The sequence below is a fragment of the Adiantum capillus-veneris genome, chromosome 19 (genome assembly GCF_014529385.1).
Source record: "Adiantum capillus-veneris isolate H3 chromosome 19, ASM1452938v2, whole genome shotgun sequence".
NCBI lineage: Eukaryota > Viridiplantae > Streptophyta > Polypodiopsida > Polypodiales > Pteridaceae > Adiantum > Adiantum capillus-veneris.
Window position 1 is genome coordinate 54,806,517 of NC_140949.1, and position 24,671 is coordinate 54,831,187.

The window sequence follows — 24,671 nt, forward strand, 5'->3', positions numbered from 1 at the left end:
TTGAAACCTTTTAAAAATGATGTGCCTGAAGATGGGGAGCCTGATGAGCAACCCGAAGTGGAAGAAAACAAGGAGATCCTTGTTCGTGAACAGATTTTGGCACATAAGGACAGAAAGAATAAGGGTAAAGTGAGAAGGCGGTTCTTGGTTAAATTCAAGAACTATCCTGCATTGGATGCGAAGTGGATGGAGGAGGAGGACCTAGTAGATACTCCTCATATTGTGAAACTTTACCTTGAAGCTTTTGGTTTAGCATAGTCTACTCCAAATGGAACCCCGAATTCAGCTTGGCCGGAGATCTGGAGCAGTGGGTTGCACAAGAGGGGAGTTACTCCGCTCCTTTGTCAACAGATGCCTTGATTTTTGAATACTAGAGTCATTGATGTCTCTTTGAGCTTCAGGGATACTGAGAGCTGACAGTATTCTGTTGTATGACTTTATGAAATGGAATTCCCGAATATGAAACTGATTTGTTCTTGACTTGTTTTTAAGTGCAGGAATTGATAGACGAAATGACTGTAGCATTTTGGTCTAAATGATCTCGATAGACATGGTTGCAATAGGGACTAGTCAATCGGGCATCGATGAGGTCTTGAATGGATCTAGATGCGGTTGCTAATTGCATTGCCGATAAATCATGGTTTGAGATCCAAATGAATGTTGAATGTGATTTGTCATGTGATGTCCTGTGATGTAATGTGGTGTGATGTGACTGTCGATTGGTACATGCGCTAGATGTATGTTCCTAGTGCGTCGGTACTAACAGTCAGTGTCTGCTAAGGCAATTTATGGCTTCTGTCTGTTTTGCAGGCGTAATCGAGGGCGATTAAATGCTTTCAAGAGGGGGGTATGTCACAAATGGTGACGTGGCTGCCCAGTACACACACACACTATCTGCCCTGATGATGTGGCTGCCTTCGGGAACCCCCGAAAATCACGCTGAAAGGCTGACGTGGCAAGGCAGTACGGCGCTGACACGTGGCACTGTTGTACGGACTTCCGCAGATTGCGGCGCGATTCACGGAAAAGCAATACGGACAAATGACGTGGCGGCAGCGTACGGATTTCAGCTTTTGGGCATTGCTTTTTCTACGCGATGTAGCATGGGAGAGAGAGAGAGAGAGAAGCTCTTGCTTTATTTCTTTTGGCTCAAGAGAGCTTGTGAGAGAGAGAGAGAGAACAAGCTTTTGAGTTTACCACCTTTTGGAGCTCTGCTTTTAGCATCCCATGTAAACCTTTGAATACGTGGGCACGGCCTCACAATTGAGAGCATCTGGACGCAGAGTCCGAGTGTGAGCGCCTGCCTACACTCTTGTACTTTGAACACAGACTAATATAAAAAGAAATACCGAAAGGGGCGCCAGTCTTTGGGGCCAATATCTCTAGGCACGGAACTCCGTCGGGCTAGTGTCGAATCAATTGTGAACTGTGAACTGTTTGAAGTGATTATTTGTGGTGTCGCGGTAGATTCTCGACTTGGAGTGTCCAAGTCTGTTACACTTCTACCAACCCGAAAAGGAATGCCTCTTTGCGCTCTCATCCGATTTGCGTAATTGGGTGCCGAGCTACAAAACATGGTTAGAGAAAGACATAACTGGCATACCATTTTGCTTGAGATTGCGTCAATCTCCTCTCAACAGTGCTAAGTATTGAGGTGGCATAAACCGCGCCTTGAGCTTGTCTTGGAAGTCGGCCCAATTGAAGGAAAGAGGCACGCCTTCTTCGGCTTCCTCTAGGTGCGCAGTCAACTGTGCCTCTTGCCATGCATGATACCAATTAATGGCATCACCGGCAAGATACATGGCTGCCGTCAACACTTTGCTATTTCCTGTTTTCTTAGCTGTCGCAAAGTAAGCATTAGATTAATGCAACCAAGAACGAATAACATTAGCATCCATCTTACCGTCATACTTACTGAACGTCAACTTCTCAGTGACGGGGTTGTTGGAATCCGCTTCTCGACTTGTGCTACCTGATGATTCTCCCACATCCTTGAGTGGCTCGAACTTTGAGGTGAGTACCTGTAGGACCAACTCTTGCATGCCTTGGTCTCTCTGTGCCTCACGTTCTAATTCCAAGGCCGCTCGTCTTTCTTCGGCCGCTATGTGTTGGGCTTCGCGTGCTTGCTCACGCTCGAGCTCAATAACTACCTTTCTTTCTTCAGCCGCCAAGCACGCTTGCTCACGCTCACGCTCCAAGGCTGCCTTTCTTTCTTTGGCCTCCAAGCACGCTTACTCACGCTCACGCTCTAAGGCTGTCTTTCTTTCTTCGCGGTCTCGATCCAAGGCGGCGAGTTGCGCCTCTTGTTGTAGAATCATGTCCATCATCGTCTTGACCAAAGCCTCCATAGAATTTGGTTCAACCCGTGGCGTAGATGGGGAAGGGGGAGAGTCGGAAAAACCTCCTGGTGGAGAAAATTCTTTGTCACCACCTCCATGCTCATCACCTTCACGCAAAGTATCCATGCCGCTTCGGGTGATGACCATACACTGAGATCTTGGTTACTTAAGTTCGTGAGGAACTTGGGTTCTTGAGGTTCTTGAGTTCTTTAGCTTGCAATCGGTGTTAGAGAAGGCTTTTCTCTTACCCGAGCTCGACTCTTCCCCACGGGCGCACCCCTTGGCAGCCTTGCGCTCACACCAAGGTTGCTTTTTCCCACCTCACGTCAATTGGCCAACCGCTAAGTACGGTCTGCTCTCAATGAGTGAAAAGAGGAACAAGGGGAGGCTGGACAAGCCCTTCTTTCTTGGGTTACCTGTCACTCTTCAAAAACACGATTAGGAATCGACACGCCCAAGTGGACTTGGGTTACGTGTGACCGCAACAAGCAAAAAATTTCCTGTGGTTCTTTCCTTGAGTGATAAGGAACACTGACAAAGCTCTGATACCAATGTAAGGTGCAACGGAAGTGAATGTTGACTTTGCTCAAGATGAGTGCTCTGAACCGTGCTCAAGGGTTCCTTTTACTTACGGAAGGGAGAGCCTTCCGTTCCTTTAGTGAGAGAGTGCAATGATCACAAGCAAAGTGAATGACACTGTGAATGAAGGTGTTGAGACTGTGAGAGAGAGAGAGAGAGAGAGAAAAATACGACACCAGACGGTTCTCAAACCCTCCTCCAAGGGCCCCCCTCTCTATGGCCTATGCTATTGATTGCACAAATCTGGTACAATGGTCTAGATGCAATGGACTTGTCGCGACGATGTCGACGACAATGATGACTCGCTGAAATCTGCAAATGCTAACTTTCTGCTGAATTCTAACACTGTGTCAGCGAGGATGGCGATGGCCACGATGCGCTGAAAACGCAGATGCTGAAATCTGCGGACAGCGGGCTGAATCTGAAAACACTGGCTGATCTATCGGTACGGCGAGGATCTACTACAGGTAGGTGAGATTTGCGAGGCTAGGGGCTGATCTGCTGTGTCGAAGTGCTGAAAACTGAAAACGCTGATGCACTGGGGCTGATCTGACGCTGGAAACTGCAAAACGCTAGGCAAGCTCTACAACTGAAAAAAGGATGCAACTTAATCATCAACTTATTACCCCTCTCTGAAGACATGCTGAAACTTCACATCTGCCTATACAAGACCGGCTGAAACTCCACATCTACCTATACAACACCATATCAGCCTCCATAAAGTCCTCTAATAGATAACTTCGTTGACGACTCCAAGAAAGTAAACGTGCAATTGCAAAAGCCACAGAAAATCTGCCAATCCATATCCTCAAAGAAAGCACAGCCATAGGAACCTGCTCCACAACTGTTAAAGAAGATCCCATTATTGTCCAAAAACTTCTCCTTGAGGAAGAAAGCCAAGAAAATATTGGCTCCCCCTCTAGATCCAAAAGCCGCATGCTTAGGCACAGCAACATAACTCCATATGGGAAAACCGAAGCAATCCTCTATAGGGTTCCCCTCATTGAAGGGAGGTTGAGTTAAATAAGGGTAGAAGACAAGGAAGTCGCAGATGAGGGTCCATAGCCTCCACATACCAAAATCAGCAACAAACTAGAGAAAACCAGAAAAAAACAGCAAGCTTCTTCTCTCTCAATGAAGTTTAATACAACACCGGCTCAGCCTACACTGGGAATCCAAGGCAGTCAAGATGTCAAGGCTCTGATACCATGTAAGAATAGGCAACCGAAGATGCAAGGAAGACACAGACTGGCCTGTGATCTGGTGGACACTTTTAACTCCAATCTGGCCCGACTCCAAAAAGATCAACTGACACTAGAGAACACCTACAATGCCACATACATACACAAGGCAACTATGTAGTATGGAGAAGAGAGGTCAGTGAAGTAGGAAGGAACAAGACATCTAGAGCCATCCTAGAACCCGTATGTCTATCATCACTGATGTGCACGTACTCATCCCATATGTCCGGTCAAGGGCTTAGCAGCATAAAACTGGGCTGAGGACGTGCATAGCTGCTAAAACATGGCTTCTCAACAGCAGCAAGAGTAACATGCCTGAAATGATACTGGTCCATAATAGTGCCATAGAATCCAAGGTTCTACTCCTAGAAAAAAGAGCACCAAATTGCATAACAAATTGTGTATTGGTCCTTCTTAATAAAAGAACCAGGAAATCCAGGAGCATTCATGTCAAATCTATTACCTTGGATACAAACATTCAATGAAAAAGACCAACCTGAAGTGACAATCGACAGAGGCAGAAATATTATCGAGGAAAAGGAAAGATAATAAAGCTTCTTGTTTATCTGCTCTGATTGCCACGTATCCAGACCACCTTGTAGAGCATTTATACGTGTGGCCAGAAACCCAGCATTTTCCTTTTGCTTCTGGAGGCGGCCTACCAATGCTTGCATAGCAGTCATATCCTCCAAAACAGACCAATCTTGGCTGGCAAGCTTCTCATTCAACCTTGGAAGGATTTGCTCTCCATGCGAAAGAACCTAACAGAGCAGCATAAAAAGATTCAGCACAGGAAACAATAAATGATAAACAAGCAATCAAACGCGAAAGAACCTAACAGAGCAGCATAAAAAGATTCAGCACAGGAAACAATAAATGATAAACAAGCAATCAAACGAAACATTACCTGTAAAAGGCGTTGTAGTCTAAGCTGCATATTGGGGAATAATCTATCTACAAGCCTTTGCTGCTTTATCAAGTGCCCACCTATAAAAACACTTGTCAATGCATATGTACTACTACAAAGTAGTAAGGAAATAACTAAACCTTCTGATGTGCTATGCAATAAATAACACCATTATGATGTTGATTTGCACAATCACATCCTATACATCTTCGTCAAATCCTCTTTTACCTTGGTCAAGTTCGAGCTCACTTTCATCCAAATCGAGCTCAAGCTTGGTCAATATATCCTGCAAGTGATCAATGTGCATCTCGATCACATGCACTACAAGAGTGGAAACACACATCGGTATGCGATGATTCACATCCTCAAGATGGTTTCTTAACAGGTAGAATTCAAGCACATGTTCTTGAATGACAAATCCCCCATGTTCGGAACAATCAGATCTTGTCCTGTTCGCCAAGCGTGGAACTTCCGACAGAAAGCTACCATTTGACAATGTGGAAAATTCAAGCTTTGGAATTCGACCAAGAGAGACAGTTATGACAGAGGTCCTAGTCACACGTCCGGCGAGCTTCTGGGTGTATTGACTTGTTGTCGGGCCTGAAGAGTTGGCACGGAAGATGATGGCTCCATCCACAAACCCGCAAAATGGTCCATTACTGGCAAGCGCGAGTATGTCTTGGAGCTTCAGAGGAGGGCACAAAGTAAGTATCAGGTATTGTGCAGCTGAAGCCAAACTAGTGTAAGACCGGGGCAGTTCAACATGATACCATGAGAAATGTAGGTCACAACCAGCAGCCTCCCCCTGCTTCCCTTCCCAAGCGTCAAGGTCCCATGGTTTGGAGTGGAAATTACCCTGCCCATCAAAGTTGTATGCCATGCGCTTGAGAGACATTGAGGGGAAGGGGAGAAGCTCCCTCTCTAAGGACATTGTATGTGTGTGTGTGAGGTATCACATCGTACACTCCTGAATGGCGATGGAGGAATGCAACTGATTATTAGGATCTGAAGAAAATCTCTGAATGTAGCAACGTAAAAGTGCGGAATTAGATTCAACTTTGGGATACGACCCTCGGAATGCAGAGGAAGCAGGTGTTGCAGCGAGGCGCTAAATGCATTTTCGTCCCTGTGCGGCATTGGAGGCTTTGAGCCTATCTTTAAGGCGCAGCAATGCAGCCTGCAGACACAAAGTTGCTGTCGCGGGTCCAGACTCCAAATAGGCCTATATCCACTTCGGTCGGAACTCGGAAGTCGCATCATCCGAAATTCCGAGCTGGAGCCCCGTCCCACTAGCGGCCGAGGATGTGGACAATAGAGGGCTCTACAGGACACAGTGTTTGGGTATGTGTTTTCCCCTAAAGAGCACGATTTCCTCCTATTTGGTCAAGCCTTCGTGGGATCAAAAGCTCAACCCCTGCCCGAGGGTGGACAGGCACTGCTCGATGTCTCAGCTTAGCTTTGAGCTGGTTGATAAATCAAGATAGTTAGTTGAGAGAAGAGGGGTAAAGGAGAAAATCCCCACACACACACATTTATTTATATACATTTGTATATATGCATGTACACACACACATGCATGTATGTATGTATGTATGTATGTGTGTATGCATGCATGTCTATGTTTATATAACACGTATGTATGTGTGTAATGCATGTCTATATGTGTTATATAAACATAGACATGCATGCATACACCACACATATACTTACATACATGTGTGTGCATACATACATACAAATATATATTTGGACGCGTGTGTGCACGTGCTTTACTATCTCTATGCATGCACACATACATAAATTTATGTACTTATGCTTTCACTCATGTACGTCGACGTATGAAAAGATAGTAGAATAAAGCAAGTATGTGCTAAACAATTTTTTAAAATGCCCATTAATACGAAACTCTGATAGATGCTTCATTTAATATAAAAGGGAAATAGAAGCGCATGCTCAGTTCGCCTTGTGGCAGTGGAGGCGAGCACGAGCAGAAGACGGGGCAAATTGCAGGCAAGAGCACAGGGCAACTGGTAGATCAAGCAGCACGAGCAAGGCCGAGAATAGTGAGGGAGCAGATGTTAAGTCCGAAAGGCAAGACGCAATTATTTTTTTATGTAAAAGATCTCTAGCGATGGTCACTTCATCTTGCTGAGCGAAGTGATGTAGGTGGGCGACGCATTCTGAGCGTGCCCTATCGAGCATGATTCCTATTGGTGCCTATATCTCGACTTTTGCAGATGCGCTTCCAAACCTTGATGATGGCGCATCTTGCGAGATTCGCTATAGTAAAATAACAAGAGTTACCAATATGTCCCTAAGATTTTTGAAACATAGCAACTTTTACAACTTCGTATGCCATGAACCTTCTTAGCATTTAACCATCCACCTAGTTCCATAAAGAGAGAACATTTGACAAAATGTCATTTTCAAAAGATCAATATGAGGATTCACAATGCACATGTGACTTTTACAAAGTGTCTTAGAGAAGCAATGTTGTCTTCTCAAGGGATTTGATCAAAATAGATAAGGAATCCCAACACGGGAGGGGGCTAACTTCTTTGAGCTACCCCCTCCCCCTCCACAACGAGGTGGAGTTACAAAACGGTTTTTTTACCCCCTACCCTTTGCATATGTGCATGAGGCTAGTCACGTCAAATCCGTCACATCACTTTTTGTTTTACGATTACCCCCCTTCATGTAGGGTTTCCTAATTAAAAGAAGAAAAGGTGAGCATTTTGATCACCTACAACACAAAGACGTTCCCTAAAAGGAAGCCTACTTGAAACATCAATGTGATTGGAGCCATTGACATGAAGAATTACTTCCCCTCCAATGGGGTGGCACAAACTGAACATGAGAATGTTGGACGATGCTCAAAGAGTCAAACGGGCATGTATATGTTAAATGTGATTCATCCCAAGTTAAACATCGTTCTTTTATGAATTGAAAACCAACAAGTTTGCAATAAAACCTAATGCTCACATACCGCGACTTAAAGCTGAAATTCCTTCTATAATGGGTATTTTTGTTATAAATCCCATAGATACCTTGGATTTGGCATAAATTTTAGTCATCTCATTAGCTTTAACTTACAAATAACATTCAAAAACACAATTTTTATTATCAATGATAAAAACGATGCATTGGTAGCACTTCTAAAGCATTAACTACAAAGAAAAAAGGGTCTTCCTCCTTTAGAATTTTACTAGCATAGGGGTAGCAAACATTTGCCTAAATGCTAGGGGTTCTTCTTGATAGCTATATGGGATCTCTCTAGCTTAGACTTCTCCACTTGACATAGTTCATTAGATCACTATTCAGTGATCCAATCAATGATGCCAATTGCACATCATTGGGGCTATGTAAGCCACTACTTATGTTTATGGCATAGTTCCACCAACCATTATTACTAAGTATTGCTTCTTGCTTTGTGTCCAGCTCTCTCTCTCTCTCTCTCTCTCTCTCTCTCTCTCTCTCGCTCTCTCCCCCTCCCCAACATGGTATCAGAGTGGGATTTCTAATTAAGATACTTATTTTAATTATCTAAAGCTGATTTTTATTGTCAAATTACTTATGCTTTAAGATCCCTTTGGAGTGCGACTTATCTTATCTATCTACTTGGTAAAACTTGGAGGATTCTCTATCTAATATGGACAATGGTTGTGAAGGAGTACGAGCGGAAGTGCGACGCGAGAGAGAGTGCGAGAAGAAGAGCACGACGATATGGTGAACTCGCTCTACTGTAATGTGTAGAGCATAGTGAGTTCTTATTAGTTTTTTACAAAAGAATATGTGTACATACCTGGCGGTCCGCCCACTTACCTGGGCGACCACATTGGGCTTTATACCCCAACAACCTCCCACTTAAAGTCCAATGTGGTACTTTAAGTGTGAGAGAAGCTACTATACAAGCTAATATACAAGAGATGTAGAGAAGTGATGTACTACCCTCACCTAACTGCTTGCAAAAATGCGCAAAGCTCTCTAAGGGAAGTCCTTTTGCAAGTAGATCAGCAGGATTTTCTGTGGTGTGAACTTTGACAAGCTGAAGTTGCTTATTCTCGAGCATTTCCCTGATGAAATGATACTTCACATCCACATGCTTTGTCTTTGAGTGATAAACTGGATTGCGAGCCAATTGTATAGCACTTTGACTATCACAATATAACACAGGCATCTCTTCTTTGATTCCCAAATCTGTTACTAGTCGATTAAGACAAATTGATTCTTTGCATGCCTCTGATGCTGCAACATATTCAGCCTCTGTAGTAGACTGAGTAACACAATCTTGTAATCTAGAACGCCATGATACTGCTCCACCAGCCAATGTAAAGACATACCCGGACGTAGACCTTCGGTTGTCTAAGTCACCTGCATAATCTGAGTCTGTAAAACCTTTTACACTTAGCTCCTGACTCCCATAGCATATACGCATACTCTTTGTAGCTTTCAGGTATCTCAATATTCCTTTCACTGCCTCCCAATGTTTCTTGCCTGGGTTTGACATGTATCGACTTACTACTCCCACTGCAAATGCAATGTCTGGGCGAGTAGCAATCATTGCATACATCAAACTACCCACTGCAGACGCATATGGAATCTTATCCATTTTTGCATGTTCTTCCTCAGACACAGGACAATCTTGTTTGCTAAGTTTCACATATGGTGGCAATGGAACACTCAATGCCTTTCCCTTCTCCATATTGAAACGTTGCAAAACCTTGTCAATATACTCTGTTTGAGATAACCAAATCAACTTCTTTGATCTGTCTCTCTCAATGCGCATACCAAGTATATGACTTGCCTCACCCATGTCTTTCATGTCAAACGATTTTGCCATCTTTGACTTCAAAGCTGAAATTTCTTCCAAGTGCTTGCCAGCAATCAACATGTCATCCACATATAAAATAAGGATCAGCCAACTGCCATCCTTAGCCTTCTTTGTATATAGACAATGATCGAACTCACTACGTTTGTAGCCTTGAGAAAGCATAAACTTATGGAATTTATGGTACCATGCCCTCGGGTAATTGTTTTAAGCCATAAAGACTCTTTAACAACTAGCATACCCAATCTTACTTGCCTTTCTCAACAAACCCTTCTGGCTGCTGCATGTAAATTTCCACGTCTAAATCACCATGCAAGAACGCTGTCTTGACATCCATTTGGTGCAACACCAAATCTAATATGGCAACCAATGCAAGAAAGCATCTCATTGTAGTCATCTTGACCACCGGAGAGAAGACTTCATCAAAGTCAATGCCTTGTTCTTGCTTAAAGCCCTTGGCAACAAGCCTTGCTTTGTACTTTGGCTGACTATCATGAGTGGTGATCTTATACGTGTAAACCCATTTACAAGGTAGATCCTTTTTGCCCTGTGGTAATTTAACTAGCTTCCATGTCTTGTTTTTATGCAGAGCTGTCATCTCTGACTGCATGGCCAATTGCCAATTCCCGGAGTCCTTCATTTGCACTGCTTCCTTGTAACATGAAGGCTCATTGCAATCAGTCAACATGACATAGTTCATAGATGGAACAAACCTATCAGGAGGTTGCGTGACACGTCCAGATCTACGCACAATAGGTGGCTCAGGCTCAGCCACAACCTGTGGTTCCACTCTATCCTGTCCTTGCTCCTCTTGAGCCCTGACATTTTGTCTTGCACGTGCAGGTCCATCTTCTTGGAAGACAACTCTTCTAATCTCCTCAACCCTCTCTGGTTTAGAATGATATTTGGATTCATTAAAGTGAACATCATTGCTGCGGACAACCTTTCTGGATTCGGGATCCCAAAGTCTGTACCCCATCTCACCAGAATTACCATAGCCTAGAAAGATGCACTTTCTACTCTTTGGCTCAAGTTTGTTCCTAAATTCCTTTGGAACGTGAGTATATGCCTCACAGCCAAAGACTCTGAGATGCTTGTATGAGGGCATTTTGCCTGACCATACCATCTCTGGCACTGAATCCTTCTGCAAAACCTTGCTAGGAGATCTATTTACAAGATGAACAGCTGTTGATACAGCTTCAGCCCAAAACCCATTTGGCAGTTGTGCATTAGACAACATACTTCTGACCTTCTCTTGTATGGTCCTATTCATCCTCTCAGAACACCATTTTGAGGAGGATTGTAAGGAGCAGTAAGTTCACGTTTTATACCTTTTGACTCACAAAAGTCCTGAAAGGCCTTTGAAACATACTCTCCACCATTGTCAGTGCGTAAGCATTTAAGCTTCTTGCCACTCTGATTCTCCACAAGTGTCACAAACGTTTTGAAAACACTAAACGCTTCATCCTTGTGCTTGAGAAAGTAAACCCATACTTTCCTCGAGTAATCATCTATAAATGTCATAAAGTAAGAAGCTCCCCCTAGAGATAGGTTAGGCATAGGTCCACACAAATCACTATGAACAAGTGCCAACTGTGTATCTCTTCTACTGCTTCTATGCTTATGTGGCTGCTGTGTTTGCTTACCATACAGACAATGTTCACAGAATTCAAAATCATTAAATGAAAAGCCAGGCAAATAACCAGAACGAGACAAGATTTCCATTCCCTTCTTGGACATATGTCCTAACCGGCTATGCCACAAAGAAACGTTCGGCTGCTCGGTTACATTGATTACATTTTTAGAGACATTTGATACATAAATCATGTAAAGTCCTCCAGACTTTACTCCATGTGCTACTGTCATAGAACCCTTGGATATCTTCCACATGTTCTGTCCAAAAGTGGTGACGTAGCCAGCATCATCAAGTAAACCTATGCTGATCAAGCTCTTTGTAATTGAGGGAACATGTCTCACATTCTTCAGCGTGAAAGAAGAGCCATTCTGAAACTTCAATTGAACATCTCCAACACCTAAGATCTCACATGTCTGCCCATTGCCTAGCCGAACATGATCTTTAGTGGTCACATAAGAGGTAAACCACTCCTTGTTTGGAGACACATGAAGTGATGCCCCTGAGTCTATAATCTAGTCACTCAGTGCATTTCCATCAGATGCTGTAAGAAGAGCTGAGTCCATTGTATTCTTCAAGAAGTAGATGTCTCCTGACACTAGACTGTCATCCTCTGCAACAGTGTTTGTCACATTTATTTCTTGAATCTTCACTGAGGACTTGTTCTTCTCACCATGGTCTTCAGCTTTCTCTTTGCCTTTTTTTGCTTTCCATTCTCTGCAGTCTCTTTTCATGTGACCCTTCTTGCCACAATGGTAGCATTCTATGTCACTCTTGCCTTTAGCACTGTGGGACTTGCTACGAGACTGATTCCTCTTTCCACCTTTGTACTTTTCTTTGGTCCTTCCCCTGACAACTAAGGCTGTTCCTTTGCCTTTGTCCATTGTCTTTCTATTGGTTTCTTCAGTAAGCAGACTTCCTTTTACACCTGCTATGTTCAAACCATCTGGAGGTGCAGAATTACTCAAAGCTGTGCGAAAAGTGTCCCAACTTTCCGGCAATGTGATCAATAGGAACATAGCTCTAACAGGTTCATCAAACTTGACACCTTGAGCTGACAACTAACTATAGATTGTGTTGAATTCATTCAGATGATTGGACATAGGTGTCCCTTCTTTCATCTTCAAGTCAACAAGCTTCTTAAGCCAGTATACTTGTGAAGCTGCACTCTGCTTCTCATAAAGATCACTCAGCTTTAACCATGCTTTATAAGCTGACATCTCGTCTGCTACATTGAAGTAAATGCTTTCTGCCAAAGTCAGCATAATGGTAGAAAGTGCCAATTCATCCATTTCGCTCCATTCATCTTCGTCCATATCTTCTGGTTTTATCCCCTTGAGCTTTATAGGTTTTATCTCCTTCTTTTGTACCAACACGTGCCAAATCTGCTTCTTCCACAATGGGAAATTGGTTCCATCCAGCTTCTTGATATTGTAAAGAGCAGTGTCCTATGATCCAGCCATAGCTACGCTTCACAGTGGTTTACTTTCCTGGGAAAAATTCGGCAGAGTTTCCCCTGTAAACTGACCTCTGAACCAATATCAACCTGTCAAATGAACCAAGAAAGCTTCACATTTTGCATAAATTTCGGCAGAGTCTCCTTTGTAAAATGGCTCCGGTGTACTCAAAAACAGACCAAAAAACATCTCAAAAAACCACTGTCTCTCTGACACTGTAAGCTGTGGGTAAACCTGTCCTGCACATGTACTGTCTCTGACTGTCCTGTCACTGTCCTGTAAGCATAGACTGCAACAATGCCTCAACGGCAGTAAAGCAAAGATGCAATCCCAACTGTCTAACTCACAGTCAATACATCCTAGCTGCCTATCTAAGGGTGCTCGAGGGATCGCTCTAAGACCTGTATCACCGAAAGGATCTCAACATTCGAGAATCCCCCAGCTCAATAAAACCTCACTCGACCCTCAACAAAGGCTGCAGTAAATCTGACAGTACATAGACTTCCCACAAAGTCATACATCCACAAATTTCCCACTGTATGTTGTAACCGCTGCAGCGGTTGTTTGCTGCGTGACTCACAGCCAGCAAACCCTCAACAGACATACATCATCTCTGACAATACATCCCATGTGCAAGTACCTGCAATGTCATGATGAAATCTGGAATATCAAGCAGCAAACACAATCTACCTGATGAACTAGTGGATGTCGCCTACAGTCTGTGTGTAGATGCGCCCGTGTCGTATGTGACACGCCTCTAAGAACTGTGAGCCGTCCTTCGATGTGTAGACACCCACAAATCAACACTCTGGGAGTGTCGATATCCTCAGCATTTGCAATCGTAGGCCGAAAACCCCAAATTTGCAGAGTCGGATCTGCACCCGTCGAGACCATGTAGTCGAAAATGGCCGAGATGACCTATCGAATTTCACTCCAATCTGAGTTGGTGACTCTAGCCTCCTGCAGTGCTGCCCCGAGCCTCGATCTGAGGTCTGATACAAGTTGAAGGAGTACGAGCGGAAGTGCGACGTGAGAGAGAGAGTGCGAGAAGAACACTACAAGAGGTTGTGTGCTCTTGTGACGCTGTTAGCGACGGAAATACACTGGGTTTTTATAACCCCCGGCGTTGCTAAAACCGTCGCTACGAGAGCGTCGCTATATGCGTCGCTATATAGAGACGCTCATAGCGACGCTCATAGCGACGGTTATAGCGACGTTTATGAAGGGGATCGGGGAGCACCACAGGCGGAGAGTGAGAGAGAGAAGGAGACACACGACACAGATATGGGTGGGGAGACTCAAAAGAGTGAGCAACCCCCTATACACTTATGCTATGTATAAGGTATACAAGTCAGTGGGCGCCCAGACTCTGGGCGGCCGGGCAAGGCACAGGCGCCTATACCCCAACAACCTCCCACTTAAAGGCGACTGTGCCTTTAAGCAAGGGAACCTAGTCTAAAGACTACAAAAGGTGATAGAAAACTGCTCTCAACCGATGCCCACTGGCTGGCTGTGATCGTGTGCATCCGGCTGTCCTGCTCCCGTGTAAGTCCATACACCACCAGACGTACCGCACACGTACTGCAAGTATGTACGCAATACCTGCATATCTCCCTCGTGCACTATGCCATCATCAGTCAACAAACGACTGACAACCCCAACTACATATGCTCCCACTGTAGCTGCGATATCCGGTCTCAAGATCAGCATCTCATACATGAGACCACCGAATGCCGATGCAATGCTAGCGGGCCCTGCTAGCTCTACGGAGCATGCATCAACATATATATCCCTGGCAATAGGCATCTCTGACTGACAAGGCGTGTCAGCCACATGCATCTCCTGACTGTCCGCAAAAGATGCATCAACCTGTCGTGCAACCTCAGAGCAAACCAGCTGCTCTAGGTGTCTGCTGGAAGACATATCCTGCACAACTATATCCCCATGCTCACTGTCGAGCATAGAAAGGAATGACTGCATAATCGCTGACATCTCAGCCTCCTCTGCAATCATCCACTGCAAACATGACCACTCAATCTGCTGTGACTCACTAGAGCTCTCATGCTCTAACTCCGTATGCATAGACTCTTGCACAACGTCCTCCTGTCGTGACTCACTAGAGCAAGACCGCTCTACCTGTCTATCCTGCATAGAAGTATCTCGCACAACTGACTCTCTACTTTGCTCAGTCACTAGCAAAGCATGCATGTCTGACTCTGTCACCTCTCTGTGTGACTGCTCAAGTCGTGCCCCAACTGTGTGCACAACGAGCTCACTACTCTGCACTCCATGCAAAGCATCCTGCAACCCACAAGCAAAAGAGACTCGCCTGCTCTCTCGCTCTCTACCTGGCTGCGTGATCATAGAGACAACACCGTCTCTCGCGTGATCCACATGCAATGGGTAACCTGTACCACTCCTGGCACCTCTCGCAATCACTAGCGAACCCAAATGCATCACAAAATCTCGCTCTCGTAGCAAAATCTGACATCCACTATCCCGTAACTGTCTGACTGAGATCAAATCCCGTCTCAGATCTGGCACATAACGCACATGACGCAGGGTAAATCTCATGCCACTGGGCAAGGACAAACATACATCTCCTGCACCCTCAATGTCATACACAACACCATCAGCCATGTGCACACAACCAAGTCTCCCACTAGAAAACGTGCTAAACCACTCACGATGCGACGTGACATGGAAAGTAGCATCTGAATCTAGTAACCACTGTGAAGACAATGTGCAATCCGATATGCAATCCGTAGACATAAGATCGTCTGAAGACAAGCTAGATGTAAATGTGACATCGCCGTCACAAGCATACTCAGTAACCACCGTACTGATCTCACTAGCATCTGTCGTGCCCAAATCTGCATCACGCATCTGTCGCCTCCGTTGTCTCAAACGCCTGAAACATCGACGCCTAATGTGCCCTCTATGTCCACAATGCCAACATGTCAAGTCTCTACGCCGTCGAGACTTGTATGTGGGATCAATCTCTCCCATGGACATAGAAGTGGGACTATACTCCCCTGTAGACATGGATGTCGCGTACATAGCATGTAAACTCTGCCATAAAGCATGAGTTGTAGTCTCGCTCGAGACCTGCCAGTAAACAGACTCAACCAGATGCAAACAAATCGTAGACATTGCTAACTCATCAAGATCCTGCCAATCATCATCACACATAGACTTGGGCTTCGCCGATAAACCACGCAAGGGTTTATCCTGCCCCAAATCCGCCAATGCAACAAGCATATGCTCCTCCCAAGCAACAAAATCTGCACCATCAAACTGTGTCAGACCATAACGCTGGAAGTCAAATGAAAAATCAGCCATAATGCTCGCAAAAGAGCAACCAACAATGAGTAGCAAATGTCAACCAAATCAGCCCTAAACTGGCTCGAATCGCATCAACAAAAGTCTGCAAATATGGCTGTAAGATATGGCTACAAATCAGCCCCAAAACAGCCCCAAAATTCAGCTCATAAACAACTGCATAAACAAGTCACAAACGTGTCCCAGATCAGCCTACAACTGAGTCATACATGGACACCTGCAAAGAGGAAACAATGGCTGAAAATTCAGCGCCCAAATAAGCCCTCAAACCTGCCTGTAAACTTGTAAACCTGTAGCTGAAACCTACTGAAAAAACCTCAAGCCATTAGTGCTCGAATCCGGCTACCTAGCTCGTAGCCACACAAGCATACATCACAATACTCACTCCTGTGAGTGTGCCAAGATAACTGTACGCCTGTCAAACCCGTGAGCTAATCACCAAGCCCACACTGTGCGGTATCGATGCATACACACGCACAAATCTCCCACCTGCAGAGAACACCGCACACAAATGCTGAGTGTAACCCGCAATCTCTACCTAGATCGCATGAATGATGCACATAAAACTCCTGGGAAAATTTCGCCAGAGTTTCGTCAGTAAAACGGCCACAAAACCAGTAACCAAACTGACTGCACGCTCAAAACTATGAGCAACCAAAGCGCATCAAACCGCACTCCAAATGCATGCACCAATCTCCACATTTTGCATACATCATTGCAAACACCTGCAAATATAGTACACAAATATCTGCTCTACCTGTGACTGCAAAAAAAAAAACATGCTCGAGGCATACATTGCCGAGCTCAAAATGCAATCACATTAGTCTCCCTGAGCATCAAACCACATAAGGCATACATTGTATCCTCCCACCTGTGAGGAAACTTGCAGCAAATATCACTCTCACATCTGAGAGCAAACCATGTGTGGAATCCTCGACACACAATAAACAACTACTGTTGCAGAAAATTCAGCGTTCAGAATTTTAAAATTCTGATATGACGAGTGCGTCCGGAGCGTGCCAAAACCCCAAGGTAGACTCCTGGATCATATGTATCCGAGTCCGGGTGTGAAAGCTATGCCAAAAACAGTGTTTTTGGGACCCGAGAGTGCACAAATAAACTTGCTGCTGTACCTGCTGTAATTCAAAGCATAATTTCAGCAAATAGACATCACCATCGCATCCGGAGCGTGCCAAAACCCTGACCTAGACTCCTGGATCATGTAGATCTGACTCTGTATGACGGAGCTACGCAAAAAACTGCGTTTTAGAGCCCAAAAATGGCAAAAACGAGCTGCACACAGTTTTGAACCTGCTCCTGCTCCACTCTACGTGATGCAATGTCCTCTCAATGCAAGCTCCAACACAAGAGCTCTGCCACAACAGCATCCAAGCACTCGAATGTCAAGCTCTCCTCCGCCGAGCACTTCTCTAACGAGCTCGACTGAGCTCAAAAGCTCCTCTCACCAAGGAAGCCGCAACCGCCTCCTCGACCAAGCTTGACCACACCAAGCTCCTAAGCTCCAAAGACAATGCTCCTCAAGCTAAAATCGGTCTCCGTGAAACTCCGCGATCGAACTCCACCGTCGAGAGCGAGCGAGCTATCGCCTCGAAGCTCTCAAAGCCGTCGTGCTCTCCGCGGTCACCATAGCTCTGATACCAGTTGTAGGTCATGAGGGCAACAACTTCCCGGGAGGTCACCCATCCCAGTACTGTTCCCACGCATATGCGCTTAACTGTGACGTTCCACAAATTGGTCTAGCCATCCAGATCCCAAAACCTTAAGGTGTTAGGGACCTCCGGTCTAACCAATTTATGCAAGCCTCATAGACAGACACCACTTTGTCACCACAAGTTGGGCTTACCCCAACAGTTTACACTGAAGACTATAGCGATGCTCATAGCGACGCTACAGAGCCATAAATAGCGACGGTTATAGCAACGCCCGAGAGAATTTTTTTTTGGTGGCAGGGCATTCAATGGCAGGGCATTGAATGCCCTGCCACCCATCAACCATATTGTACTTGATTCACTTTTTTAAAAAAGTGCAAGGGTAGATAATAGACCCAAAATAGTCACCCACAAGACGCATTGTTTGCAAAATTGACAATTGTACACACCATAGGCAAAATGAATTGATTGGCAAATGTAATAATGACAATTGTACAACATCATAGGCATAAAGAATTGATTGGCAAAAGGAACTGCGGTGACAAATGTAATAATATACATGGTTCAAAAAGACGTATAAAATCCGTCTCATGATACATAAGCTATGAGAAACCCTAAACTAATGCTATCTAGCTACGGCTAAACTGACGTCGTCTAGTCAGACGTCTCATCGCGTCCAAGCGGCGTATCTGTCGGATTCTGCAAAAAAAGACAATAAGACAGCTTTCAGTAAGTATAAACATATGACGACATTTATAAAACAATACAAAAAATAAAAAAGAGTAAACCCTAATACTAACCATGCCGCCGCGAGAACTGAGAATGTCCATCAGGGCGTTTAAGCCCTTCCTGCCTGCGTACTCGCGCTCGTACGGTGTGGGATCACGTCCTGTCATCGACCACTGTCAAAACATACAAAGATTTCATTATGTTAGAATTAAAAAACTCATAAACCCTAAACCAGACTCTCCTCTACGCATGGGGGAATGTTGTAGTTGACGATGACAACGGGCCATACACTGTAAGATGTTGATCTTTGACCAAATGGATTTACGCCATCCATAGCCAGGCCTAAGCGCAAATTTCGAGCTTCCCTGGCAAAATCCGACCATGTTCCATCTATATGTTTCCAGGCTGCGCAATCTGCAGGAATTCGTAGCACACCATCCGAAGATTTATTCTCCTCATGCCATGATGCTAGGGCGGCCATGGACTTACATTCGAAGAAATGCTTGATGCGAGGAAGTAGAGGAAAATGTCGCAAAACCTTTTGTGGAATTTTTGTCCCGTGGAGATCTACTCGATATCTTTCGGAATCACATTTCAGACACTTCTCCATGTCTATGTATTCCCCTCTGAAAAGAATGCAGTCATTAGGACAAGCGTGGATAGAATTGTAATCCATCCCCAAGTTTCGAAAAATCTTTCTTGCTTCATCTCGGGAATCTGGCATCACATTGTCAGCTGGTAGTATGTGCTCTTTCAGCAATCTACACAACATAAAAATATGATACAGTCGTGTAAAAATCTATCAGATCATTATACATTTAGAGTTTTATTAAAGTAAACTAATTGTAATAGATCACCTGAAAAGCGTTGTGACGCTAGTGTCACTCCATCCAAACTTTGCCTGCATGTTGAGAAGAACCAGGAGTGCTTTCAATCTAGACATACGTGCTCCATTATACAATGGCGTATCGGCTTCACTTTTCATATCATCATAGATAAGCCTTTCTGAATCCATGATCGTCTCGATCATTTCATCAATCTCGGGCTCAAACATTGCCTCGTTGGGAATGTGCTCTGCATGATCATCCCCCGAGTTGTCAGAGGCTACATCTTGTGGCCTCACATATGCTGCTTGACCAAAGCGCCTGCGAACACATCTATTGGGTTGCAAGATTGCTACTTGTTGGCCAGCGTCAGAGTCCGACGAGTTATAATTGGCAACAACTCGATCTATAATAGATGGATCGAACTCGCCAAATTCGCGAACGTGCTGCAAAGAAACACGTCTTGTCCGTCGCACAGCATGCTTGCATTGATTACAAGGACATTAGACCCTCGTTGAGAGATAGGTGTTTCGGTTGGACGGTCCCACATCCTCGTCACTACTCATAATGAGGATATATAAAAAACTTATAACCTGGACAACAAATTTAATATTCTATTGGCATTCTTCGTCTTATCTCTCTCTCTCTCTCTCTCTCTCTCTCTCTCTCTCTCTCTCTCTCTCTCTCTCTCTCTCTCTTTACCTCACATTCTCTAGTCATGTCCAATCCCCGCACACCTCGGTCTAGAGGTGCACGGAGATCAGAACCACCGGGTTATAATCTCGTCTTTATTGGTCAATACCTATATTTGTGGGTACAAGAAATCTACACACCCACGTCTACATGATACTGCATGTAGTGGACAAAACCCCTTTGCCTCTTCTCTAGCTGTAGCACTTCACAGCATCTTAACATCTTTTCACAGTAGATCTTTTCACTGTTCGTCTAACTCTAAACCCTAAACCGTAAGTAATTCTTGCATGGACTCGATCTAACGTAAATAAGCGTAAATCTAAATAAACGTAAATCTAACTAAAAATAAACCTAAATCTAATTTAACGTAAGTCTACATCTAATCTAATCTTTAACGTCTTTTGGGATAGTTTCCTACGACGTTAAAACTCTCTTCTTCTTGTGTGTGTGTGTGTGTGTGTGTGTGGGTAAACCTAAATAAACCTAAGTCTAATCTAATATAACATAAATCTAAATCTAACGTAAATTATGTTATATTAAAAACAAAGAACTAAACTAACAGGGATTATAAGAACCTTAAAACTGATTTAACACATAATTTTTCACATAACTCGGCAAGAGTTGGCATTCTCATCACTAAAGATGTGAGAGTTAACTTCCGGCGGTGACGCTGCCTCATCTCCATCCACATCTGACGACAGCAATTGACCCTTTAGACCGTTCTTGCTCTTGTTACTAACTTTGAAGTTGCTGTTGAATGACTAGAGGTTGTCTAGATGGTCATTGTGTCGGGGATGTAGTGACTCTTGCCGCCCTGAAGATCCACCTTCTTCCCTATCTTCTGAAGACATTTCACCAGTACTTTTGGATCGACGGAGCCCACCATGAGTGAAGGCAGCAATACCCTATATTCCATTGAGGGCTTTCTTCACCCGCTTCATGCAGGCATCGCAGTCTATGGAGACCTAAATCTAATCTAATATAACGTAAATCTAAATCTAGCGTAAATAAACGTAAATCTAGTTAAAAATAAACCTAAATCTAATTTAATGTTAGTCTACATATAACCTAATCTTTAACGTCTTTTAAGATAGTTTCCTACGACGTTATAACTCTCTTCTTCTTGTGTGTGTGCGCGTGTGTGCCAATAAAAAGAGATAAATGGTATAACCTTTCTATCACCCATGCCAAGTATGATAGATTGATTATGCCATTTCCCTCTTGAATAATAGGTCTTGAGTTCAACTCCTCGTCGGCTAGATTTTTAGGTCTTTTAATTTTAATTAGTTTCCTACGACGTTAAATTAGTTTCTCTCTCTTTCTCTCTCAATGTGTGTGCGTTTTTTTGGATCGTATGCATGTTTTCTCTCTCTTTTCCTCTCTCAATGTGTGCGTTTTTTGTTTATGCATGTTCTCTCTCTCTTTTCCTCTTTCAATGCGTGCGTTTTTTGTTTATGCATGCTCTCTCTCTCTTTTCCTCTCTCAATGTGTGTGTGCATTCTTTGTTTATGTATGTGTGTGTGCGTTTTTGTTTTTGTTTGTACTCTCTCTCTCTCTCTCTCTCTCTCTCTCTCTCAAAAACACTATGTGTGTGTGTGAGAGAGAGAGAGGGAGAGAGAAAGAGGGGAAGGGAACATGAGAATGAGGAGAGGGAAGGAGCATACCTGGCTCTCCTTCCTCTCCCCATGTGTGTGTGTGTGTGTGTGTGGAGAAGAAAAAGAGAGAGAGAGAGAGAGAGAGAGAGAGAGAGAGAGAGAGAGAGAGAGAGGGAGAGCGTTACCTGCCCCTTGCTTGAGGGCGCCGAAAAACTCAGATCTGAGATCTGAGTTTTTGGGCGCGCTCGGTTATTTTTTTAGCCCAGCCGGCGTCGCTATGAGCGTCGCTATAAGCGTCGCAAATTTCTTTGTAAATTTGCGACGCTCATAGCGACGCCGGGAAAAAAAATTTTGAGCGTCGCTGTGTGAGCGTCGCTAACATGAATAGCCTCTTGTAGTGGAAGAGCACGACGATATGGTGAACTCGCTCTACTGTAATGTGTAGAGCATAGCGAGTTCTTATTAGGTTTTTACAAAAGAATATGTGTACATACCTGGCGGCCCGCCCACTTACCTGGGCGACCACATTGGGCTTTATACCCCAACAGGTTGATCTCAAGCAATGATGTCATCCCAAAATTCAAATTGAGAGGGTTTTTAAAGCCTTGACTATTGAAAGCATGGCATTTTCCCAAGTTGAGTGATGCCTAAATCTCCAAAGTTATGAGCTCTTGACCTTGAAACTCATCACTACCCTCAAGCCCTCAAGGGTGCCTCCAACTAAGGGGAGCCTCCTCTAGTGCCTTGTGCCCCCCCCCCCCCCCCCCCCCCCCCCCCCCCCCTTCTCTCTCTCTCTCTCTCTCTCTCTCTCTCTCTCTCTCTCCAACATGGTATTAGAGTGGTATTTTTAATTAAGATACTTATTTTAATTATCTAAAGCTTATTTTATTTTCAAATTACTTATGCTTAAAGATCCCATGGGAGTGGAACTTATCTTATCTATCTACTTGGTAAAACTTGGAGGATTCTCTTCTAATATGGACAATGGTTGAACTCAAGCAATGATGTCATCCCAAAATTCAAATTAAGAGGCTTTTTAAAGCCTTGAATTTTGAGAGCATGGCATTTTCCCCCAAGCTGAGTGCTGCCTAAATCTCCATACCTATAGCTTGAAACTCATCACTGCCCTCAAGCCCTCAAGGGCACCTCCAACTAAGGAGGGAGCCTCCTCTAGTGCCTTGTGTCCCCCCCCCCCCCCCCCCCCCCCTCTCTCTCTCTCTCTCTCTCTCTCTCTCCATGACCTACGGTAGCCTGCCACTCCACTTTGTGCCCTCTTGTGCCTTCTATTGCTACCTTTTGGAGCTCAACAACCCAAGCCTCCACACTCCATTACTTGCACCCCCACATGTGCAATGGCCCAAGGCCTCTGGTGCCCAAGTTTTAATCCTTATGCTCATACACACACACACCCTTAGTGGTTATTTGTAAGTCATTTTACAGAGACTTTAAAGGTCTTATTTCTCACTTAAAAGAGTATTAAATCTCTCAAGGGGATATTCTCACAAGTATTATCTTCAACATGGTATGATAAGAAGACCACACACACCCTTAGTGGTTATCTATAAGGCATTTTACAGAGACTTTAAAGGTCTTATTTCTCACTTAAAAGAGTATTAAATCTCTCAAGGAGATATTCTCACAAGTATTATCTTCAACATGGTATGAAAAGAAGACCACTTAGTCATTTCACTTCAATCTTATGAGAGTGACTCTTAAACAAAGTCGTCGACTTGTTCAAAGCACAATCATTAAAATCTGCAACCTTGGCACGAGCCAACTCACCACAGGATGAAGCTATGGAGAAAGAAGGATGAAAAAGGGTTAGCGAGCAGTGTACCTTGGCATCTCAAGTTGTGGTACTACTATTCGTCCATAGCCACCGGTTCAGGCCCTCTTCTTGCGTAGAATATGGAGCTCTACAACCTCAATATCAAGGATCTCCAACAAGGAGATGATTTTAACCTTATCAAGGCTCTACAAGATATTAAGAGAGACCATCTCAATATCCAAGATCAATGAAATAATTTCGATTGGAAACCACTTTCTCTCCTTAATAATTTTCAATGAAAAATCATAAATAACTTCTATTTTTGTACTATACTGTACAACTAACCTCAAAGTTTTTTTCTAAGGGTTCTACTTGTTGGAATTAGGGTTGCAGAGAAACCCACACAGCTTGGAGAAGATGAAGGAAGCTCAAGGCACACAATAGAGAGTGTGTTTCTTAGTGTGCAATGGAAAGATAGATAGCCCTAGAGTGATGGGTGTACATACAATGCACGGGGGGAAAAACTCCTACAGAGGGAAAAAATGCCCTAGCGGTCTCAGTGTCTTCACACACATCATTACCACATGTATATGGTAACAAATCCCCCCTGGAGTGATGCAATGAACGAGAGCTGGCACATGAGTAAAGGAAAGTGCCATGCCCTGAGGACATGATCAGTCCACGAAGGGGAGTAAGCCCAAAGCTTTGCGGAAAGCTTCCAGCTTCTCACAAAACAATGCCTTTGTGAAAAGATCTGCAAGGTTGTCCTGTGTTGGCACATAAGCCAAGCTGATCTCTCCTGCTCAGAGCCTCTCCCTGACATAGTGGTAATTCACTTCAATGTGCTTTGTGCGAGCATGAAAAACTAGGTTCCGCGCAACTGCCAATGTGCTCTGACTGTCATTGTAGATAGTGTTGGTAGTGTCCTGTCCAACACCCAAATCAGCCATAAGGCGTCTGAGCCATACACACTCAACCGTAGCTGTGAAGACTGCCCTGTACTCAACCTCACAACTGAAGTGGCCACAGTAGGTTGCTTCTTGCTCAACCATGATATACATGAACT

At 44.2% G+C, this 24,671-nt stretch overlaps 1 protein-coding gene across 2 annotated transcripts in view; it reads right to left on the reverse strand.

Moving 5' to 3' along the window:
• LOC147434046 (uncharacterized) overlaps positions 1–6,373 on the reverse strand; it is a 60,822-nt gene extending 54,449 nt beyond the window's left edge. The window contains exons 1-3 of one of the 2 annotated variants that reach the window (XM_086490658.1): positions 5,295–6,373; positions 5,067–5,146; positions 4,656–4,920 (exon numbers count right to left, since the gene is read on the reverse strand). In XM_086490658.1, the coding sequence (XP_086346784.1) occupies positions 4,656–4,920; positions 5,067–5,146; positions 5,295–5,997 (1,048 nt within the window). In that variant the 5' untranslated portion in view covers positions 5,998–6,373. The remainder of the gene's footprint in view (positions 1–4,655; positions 4,921–5,066; positions 5,147–5,294) is intronic. The other variant, XM_086490657.1, reaches the window with a different exon arrangement.
• Between the last annotated feature and the right edge of the window lie 18,298 nt (positions 6,374–24,671).